This window comes from Heteronotia binoei, chromosome 10 (assembly GCF_032191835.1).
Source record: "Heteronotia binoei isolate CCM8104 ecotype False Entrance Well chromosome 10, APGP_CSIRO_Hbin_v1, whole genome shotgun sequence".
NCBI classification, from domain to species: Eukaryota; Metazoa; Chordata; class Lepidosauria; order Squamata; family Gekkonidae; genus Heteronotia; species Heteronotia binoei.
In genome coordinates this window covers 74047490-74055395 of record NC_083232.1, presented here as the reverse complement: position 1 = coordinate 74055395, position 7906 = coordinate 74047490, and the positions used below count along the sequence as shown (strand labels likewise).

General features: G+C 43.3%; 1 protein-coding gene across 1 annotated transcript; it reads left to right on the top strand.

Annotated features, from left to right (window-relative positions):
• Positions 1-2507: 2507 nt before the first annotated feature.
• EIF1B (eukaryotic translation initiation factor 1B) lies at positions 2508-7833 on the top strand. Its single transcript, XM_060247524.1, has 4 exons — positions 2508-2765; positions 5820-5983; positions 6902-7003; positions 7466-7833. Exons 1-4 carry the CDS (start codon positions 2735-2737, stop codon positions 7508-7510), a joined length of 342 nt encoding a protein of 113 aa, XP_060103507.1. The 5' UTR covers positions 2508-2734; the 3' UTR covers positions 7511-7833.
• The last annotated feature ends 73 nt before the right edge of the window (positions 7834-7906 follow it).

The following is a 7906-nucleotide window of genomic DNA, read 5'->3' as shown; positions in this document are numbered from 1 at the left end:
GCCTCCAGTTGGCTCTGTGGCCAGGAGGTACTAAAAGTAATTACAAGAATGCCTACTGGATATAATAGGAGCCAGGGATGTCAGTTGACTTGCATGGGTTCCATTGAAATATATTAAAGCAGCTTTCAGCCGAGGCACTTGTTACCGGCCTCCCCCCCTCATTCCATCCCAGTGCTACAAGATCTGCTGGACCTGGACAATAGGTCACATCTGTGAGGCAGAATTCTGCCACCTTAGTCTTTGTAATCTTAGATTTTATATTTTTAAATTGGTCTTTTATTGTTTTTACTGTTTGTTTTTATGATGTAACCCGCCCTGAGTCTGTTCTATGGGAAGGGCGGGCTAAAAATCGACTAAAATAAATCAAAGTAGCAAACGGAAATGGAGATACCTATTCTGGACCTGGAATGACAGTCCCCAGAGTGGCCTGATGGTCCCTGGGAATTGATGAACTACTCTGAGCTTGGAATGACAATCCCCATAGTTCTACCCCCTAGGGGTAGAATAAGTGTTCTGAGACTAGAATGACAGTTCTCAGAGTGGAATGGTGGACACTGGGGCTAGGTAAACTGCTCTGGATTGTACCGACAGCCCCCATAGTGGAATGATGGTCCCTGGACAAGGTTAATACTTGTCAACAGTGCAGAACAAGGCAACTGATACCAACTAGTTTCCATCTTTGCAGTTCCTGCTTTGGGTGCCCCCACCTCTGAGGCTCGAAGGGTTGGAACCAGTATTCCTTCTGAACTGAGTTAGTGTGAGCTAGCTCACAGTTGTTTAGCCTCTGGGTCACACATTTTTGTTTTAGCTCAGGAAAAATGCCCCCAGAGCAAACTTATTTATTCAGTAGTTCACAACTTTAATGCCAGATCTCATGAAGTAGAATTTTTGCTCACAAGACTCCACAGCTTAGAAGAAGTATTGGTTGGAACCTGAGAAAGGGCCTTCTTGGTCATGATCCCAACCTTTGGGAATTCTCTCCCTAGGAAGATTTGTCTGTCTTCTCTACCATCCAGGTGGGTCTGAAATAACAGAACAGTCCAGTGGCACTTTAAGACCAACAAAGTTTAATTCTGGGTATATAAACTTTCGTATGCATGCACACTTCATCAAATACATTGAAAACTTTTTCCTCAAGCCTTCCATATAGGTAGAGGGGTGAGGCTTTGTTGCCAGGAAGGGCTTGTTAGAGTCAAGTTGCCTAAGTAACTTGGCAACGAATATAGCTGAGACTGGATTATTAGAAGCTGTGAATGACATTAAATTAGCATACAAATACAAGAGTGAATAAACAGATATGAAAACTAAGTTTGAGTCCAACTAGCACCTCCAAGACCAATGATGCTCAGTTCTGGGTATAAGCAAGGACTTAGATTTCCTCAATCTTAACATATAGGTAGAGGTGGGTTAGTTACCAGGAGGGCTAATTAGAATAAAGATGCATAAGTACAGCTAAGACTGGATTAATGCAGTTGGTAAAGTCTCAAACAGCACTAAATTACCATACAGATGATGATGGTGATAATCCAACAAGAGCATAAGAACATAATGCTTGAGGAAATCTGTTTCATTGTATCTGAGGAATGTGCATGTCAAGTCTCAGTTCTCTCATACTCAGGATTGAACTTTGTTGGTCTTGGAGGTGCCATTGGACTCAAACTTTGTTCTCGTCTGTTTGTTCACTCTTGTATTTGTATGCCAATCTGCTGCCATTCACAGGTCTCAACTGCTGTAATCCAATCTCAGATGTATTTGTCGCCCAGTTACTTAGGCATCTTGACTCTCACCTTAGCAACTAAACCCCACCCTGTATGGAAGGCTTCAGGAAGCCTGTTTCAACATATCTGACGAGTGTGCATGCAAATGAAAGTTTATACCCAGAAATGAAACTTTTTGGGTCTTAAAGATGACACTGGACTCAAATTTTGTTATTTCTCTACCATTGTCTTCTGCCAGTATGTTAGAACCCTTTTTTTTTGTATACACCCATTAAAATGTTGCTAGAAGTTAGCTGGCTATCCACCTTAGCTCATGACTGTGTATATGTACTGCATACTGTGAACGTTGGTTGTCATTGGGAATCTGCAGTATTTCTGGCATACCCGGTTTCTCAGACCCCTGGCATACACCTTCCTTCCCTCAACCTTTCTAACTCCTCAGCTTCCCAGTGTACAATCTCGCTGCCCCGGGCCCTTCCACAGTGTAGCAAAGTGCCATTGCTCCTCATCTCCCGTCGGCCGTGACGCATAGCTCTGGCCCTAAATAATCCAATCCTTTGCAGTGAACCCCCCCGTTACCAGAGACCTCCAAGAAGGAGGAATAGGTTAGGGGTGGAGAAAATCTGGAAGATGAGCAAAAGGAGAAAAAGGTGGACAAGTGAGGAACTGTTCCGCCATACCCGCCGGGAGTTGTAGTTCCTCTCCCAAACTGTCGTTGAGTGTGTCCCTCAGAAGGACTCCATTTCCCAGGAACCCGTGGGAACTCCCGCTGCAGTCACATGGCCTCTTCTTGGGCAAAGGAGAGGCTAAATAGCAGTTGTCGGCCATTTTGTGAGCGACCATCGCCGCTGTTGTGCCCCTTCGTCCTGTCCCTACCCTGGGTCTCTTCTGCCGTCAAGGCCTCGCCGGTTTTGGCTTTTCTCTTTTTTCCCTCCGTCACTGCTGAACCTGAGAGAGTCCCGGGCGAACCCAGCCGCGGCCTTTTCCCCCCGAGCAGCGCCCAGCCACAGAATCGCATGTCCACTATCCAGAACCTCCAATCCTTCGGTAAGAGAGAGGGTCGCTCGGCCCTCCTTCGCGGACACCGGGGCCGCCTTCCCCGGCCGCTTGCCAGGGCCTCCGTCCCTCAACGGTGAGGTGCTGAGCAGGGGGTCGTCCTGCTGGTTGGGAAGGGGGGCTCGCTCGGAGCTGCTTCCACTGAACCCAGGCTCTGTGTAGATTTAAGTCCAGGGACGGGATCAGCATCCCCGAAGGTTCAGGTACATCACGGCCTCCCCCCGCCCCACTGGCCACCGCTGTCAAGCCTCTTATAACGGGGCCTGTGGGGCTCAAGCCAGATTTCTTTTCTGCCTCTCCCATCCTTTGTTAAGGGGCTGAGCAGGTCATCTTGGCCTAGAAAGATGACCCTTCTCTGCTTCTCGTCTGCCGCAAGAAGCGGGTTGGCACCAATGCGGCTGTGCTGCTTTCCAGCCTGTTGGCTTGCTGTCCTTCCTCTAGGCTGGCCCGTCTTTGTTTACACCGTCGACTGCTGTGTGAGGGGAATGCTAATAGGGAGCCCCGTTTACTTGGGGGCCTTTCGGAGCGTAATTGGTATGGCTGTCTGCATCTGCTGCACCAGTTACAAGTAGGGATTGCTTGACTATCCTGAGGTTTTTTTTGGGGGGGTGTTAACCTAAAAGCGTGTAGCTAACCCATCAAGAACGTAATAATGCTGTGTCGTTAGTTTTTGAGCTGACGGACTGTTCTCGTAAGACATATCGTCTCTTATCAGCTTGTGGTTAAGAGATCCCGATAGCCTCTCTTCTGCATAATGACTTGGGTTATGCTGCTTTCACTCCTCATCCAGCTATTTTGCAACTTATTTCCAAGGAAACAATGTTTACTATTGTGTCCGATCCCACCAGAAGTAATGGCAAATGTGCGCTGTCATAAGAGATCATGTTTGAGATACATGCTTTGATGCCTTGTAAAATGGTCCAAATTGTTTGAGCCCTGCAAATCAGCTCTTGGCTTTTGCTGGTACTGCTTTGGTTGCAAGACTTCTCTCCACTCCCTTTTTCATTGATTTAAGTATTTCTATGGAAAAAAGCAGAATCAGACAGCCCCCTTTAAATTGATCCTCTAGCTGATCTCCTGTGATTCTTAATGTAGGCTGTTTTACAGAAATCCACAGTAAGCTATTTTACTATGTCATGGGCCTCGTTCTCACTGAAGATGTAAACCTCTGGTCTGCACCATTTCAAGACTGAAATGACATGCTGGAATAAGCCATTATTTGGGGGGGGGGAGCTTCATATATAAAACTGGAAAGTTTGAAGAGGAGGCTAAGCTTAGATGTCTTTCTCCTGTTGTCTAGTCTTGTATAGAAGAGGTGTTTTGTATGTTTTGTCACTTGTGATCACCACCTGCCACTTGAAGTGGTAAAGCTCACTTTTAAATGAAAATCTCAGTTACAGGGGATCCTTTTCTTTTCTTATCTGTGTTTCCTTCTGGAACTAATACTGGGTCAGAAGTCTGCTTAGGAAGATCTGCTCGGTGTTTTTTTGTTACTCAGGAGAGGCCTGAGTGTGGAAGCTGGCTTTTATTTCAAAAATCTTAAACATCTAATTTGGAAACCTAGGCATATTTTAAGGTGGTGTTTTTGTGGAGGTATTTTCTTGGTAACTGGGTGTGATTGCAAGTTTGCAAGCTGTTGGTCTTAAAATAGTGCTGATTGAGTCACCTTGAAGATAGGTAAGTTTCATCTGGTGCAGAAATATTGTGGGAAATTGACTTGGTTCTCTGATGTCATATAGCTAGTATGTTAAAATGTTCTCATCCTGGAGAAGAATCAAGTAGGTACAAGATTATTGAAGTTCAGTCTACACAGCTAAGAGAAGACCAGGAGCAGCACGCAGTTTTTATTTTCCTTGGAATTATGTCCGAATTTCCCACAGTGTTCTCCATGGTCCTTCGCAATACCCAGACCCTCTTTTAATTTTCATGGACCTGGTAAGCTGCTGGTGGGGGCCTCCTGTGGCTGAACCCCCCCCCCCGAAAAAAAACAAAACAAACCCAGTGTCTGTACATAAAAAATCTGGGATATTATAAAGATGAGTTCTGGCATTCTACCTGAGAAGTCAGTTTTGTGGTGAAGCATTCAGCTTCATAAACTCTCACTGCACTGAAATGACCCAGACACATGGTTTACCACCTCAGAACTCAGATTTCAGGTGTTTGAAGAAACCAGTGTGATGACATGGGAACTGCATAGGCTGTGAAATACTATCTAGGTGCTGTGTGTTAGTTTAGATTTCTGAAGTTTGGAAAAAGCATTTGCTGGTATTGCATGTCCTTCCATGGCTTGTATTTAGTATTTATTTTGGACATGCCATTACCTCCCCTTGATAACTTTACGGGATATTGGATCCCTTGTGGTTCATTGTGGGGGATTTCATGTGCATCAGTAGATAAATCACACAGGCCTTGGCATGTTACAAGATGGCATTTGAATCTTCCATCCACAACACAGAGGGGCTTCATGGGAGTTGGACTAATGTGGGAAAAATTCTTGAAAGTAGATTTCTTAAGCTTTGATCACTAAAGTTCAAAGGTCTGGAAAAGGGAGATGCTACCATGGATTTGAGGCCAAAAAGTAAGTCATAGGATTTATTTTAACTGGGGGCCTAGTGGAATGCTAGGTTGTATAAAGTACATAGTTTGTAATGTCTTGTTGCTTACTGTGATTAGTAGCTGTTCCTGAATATAGCTAGTTGTGTCTAGAATTCTCTTGTTACTGTATTCTTCATTTGTGTCTGCAGAAGTCCTTGAAGTGGGATAATGTTTGAGTGGGCCTACAGTGTTTAAGTTTCAGGAATTGTATGTGGATAAAGCTAGGATCCAGATATGAATCTTAAAGAGAAATCTGAAGTAACTCTATAAATAACAGTATTCCATAAGTCACAGTAAATTCTTCTATGGGTGTGGATGGTCAACAGCCCCAGTTGGGTGACTTAGTGTCAAAGAGAAGTCCTGGAGCAGTCAGAGTTGCATGAATGTATGGCTTTGAGGATTTGCTCCCCAAAACTGCTTTGGGCTAATGTGGATTTTCCTTTCCTGCAGACCCCTTTGCTGATGCAACTAAGGGTGACGACTTACTCCCGGCAGGGACTGAAGACTACATCCATATAAGGATCCAACAACGAAACGGGAGAAAAACACTAACTACTGTTCAGGGAATTGCCGATGACTATGACAAAAAGAAACTTGTGAAAGCTTTCAAAAAGGTAAAAGGTGGAGGGCGGAATATAAATTAGCTTCAGTAAATAAAATTGAGTGGCAGTCTTGAAGAGTTTGAGTTTGCCTGGACTAATTCATGTAAAGAAGCATTCCAGCATGAAAGTGTCAGTAACAACTCATATGTTGTATTCCTGAGCATTCAGGTTTTGTGTGAAATGAGTTCTCCCTTATCAGAAAGACAGCTTTTCCTTTTGTCAGCAAAAACAAAGAACATAGTGAGTGATGAATACTGTGGCAGAAACAGCTCATGTCTAATCTGTCTTGCTTAAGAACATTGTTTTTTATCTGAGGAGCAGTCTGTTTTTAATCATCAGTTTTAGTACTTTCAAAACTGGATTTATTCTTCATTGATGGCAAATCCTTAAAAAAGGTATCTAAGGTATACAAGTAGAGGTATTGCTGGGGAGAGAGCTGGAGTCAACTGCTTTTATTACTTTCACCAATTATAGCGGAAAATATAAATTGGGAACAATCAGCTTTGTGTGTTTGGTGTTCATTTTCTACTTCTCTGGAAGAGCAGTGAGCAAGTGAAGCTGGAAGAGGAAGACTGTTAACATGGTGCAAATGGGATCATTGTTGAGGTGTAGCAAAGAAGTTGCATGGAAGTTCTCTGGAACATGTGAAACAGAACACATCTGGTTCGTGGTGGTCAGGCTAGGGATGATGATAATGGTAGCAGAGCAATCACTTAGCACCCATAGCCATGCAATTACAAGAACATCTGCCAGGATGTATGATCCTTTGGAAAAGGGCAGTTCTGAATTGCTAGCTATATTATAGATACCAGTACCAATCTCAATTGCTGGCTACACTATAGGTACAGCAAAACTGATAGATTTTGGTAGTCTTTTCAAAATAGTCAAAGCTTTTATTTGCTCTTCAACATATGGAATGTTTCTTTGCAGAAATTTGCCTGTAATGGTACTGTGATTGAGCATCCTGAATACGGGGAAGTGATCCAGCTGCAAGGTGACCAGAGGAAGAACATTTGCCAATTCCTCCTGGAGGTGAGTGACTGCAGAGTTAGCAGTCCAAACTGATGATAACTTGAATGTTAAAGTAGACCCAGAAGCTTATTCAAATGTTGTAGAAGCCTTGGATTTGCTTGTAGCCCTGAGAATTTAAGGGTGGCAATTTTGTGATGTGTCACTGCTTCCAGCTGTGAGCCACATTGCCATCATAACTAAATAAGGAAAGAGCTTTTATCTGAGTCATGGGGTACACTTGATAGCAGGCTGACTGGCAAATCTAGTCATTTATCACAAGAAATTTCCAGATGGGGGCCTTTTTCAGGATTTAATCTTTTTGTTTGCTGCACTAAAAATGCCAGTGCCCTTTTCTGTTTTTTTATACAAGTCATTGGATATTCCTTGCTGGCTCTTGCAAGTTCACTGTCTCGGTTATGCATTGTCTTGAGGATCAGTTTCTGACTACACACAGCTTATTACCATTTGCTTCTTTTTTTCTAGGTTGGCATTGTTAAGGAAGAGCAGCTGAAGGTTCATGGCTTCTAAAATGTGTGTGCTTACCTGAAGAACTCTGCAGGTTTTGTTCTTACCCAAGCTGGCTACTCTGTGAAATATGATTCTTTGCAGTAAATGGACTTCCCATTCAAAATCTGATTTGCTTTTGCATGACTACAGAAAACATATGGAGTGTAGACTAGAAACACATAAGAAAACTGCAGTAAGATGGTAACAAAAGATCCTTGAGAATTTTAACACATTTCCAATGGAAATGTTCTACTGCTGATAGTTCAGTGTATTACTTTTCACCTGATTTAAGTGTTGTATTAAAACCATGTGTATTGCAGCTTAAATAAAAGTCTCTTATCTTATCTTTGAGTATTTAGTATGCATTGACTATAGCCCTCAGTGAACTGGTTTAAGAAGTTCAGTACCGCCTCAGAT

What these genes read in the sequence shown, in the direction of transcription:
- EIF1B (XM_060247524.1), top strand. Translation starts at nt 2,735, where the DNA reads ATGTCCACTATCCAGAACCTCCAATCCTTCG. An exon ending in CCAGAACCTCCAATCCTTCG is followed by an intron (nt 2,766 to 5,819) that starts GTAAGAGAGAGG and finishes CCTTTCCTGCAG; the next exon opens with ACCCCTTTGCTGATGCAACT. An exon ending in TTGTGAAAGCTTTCAAAAAG is followed by an intron (nt 5,984 to 6,901) that starts GTAAAAGGTGGA and finishes GTTTCTTTGCAG; the next exon opens with AAATTTGCCTGTAATGGTAC.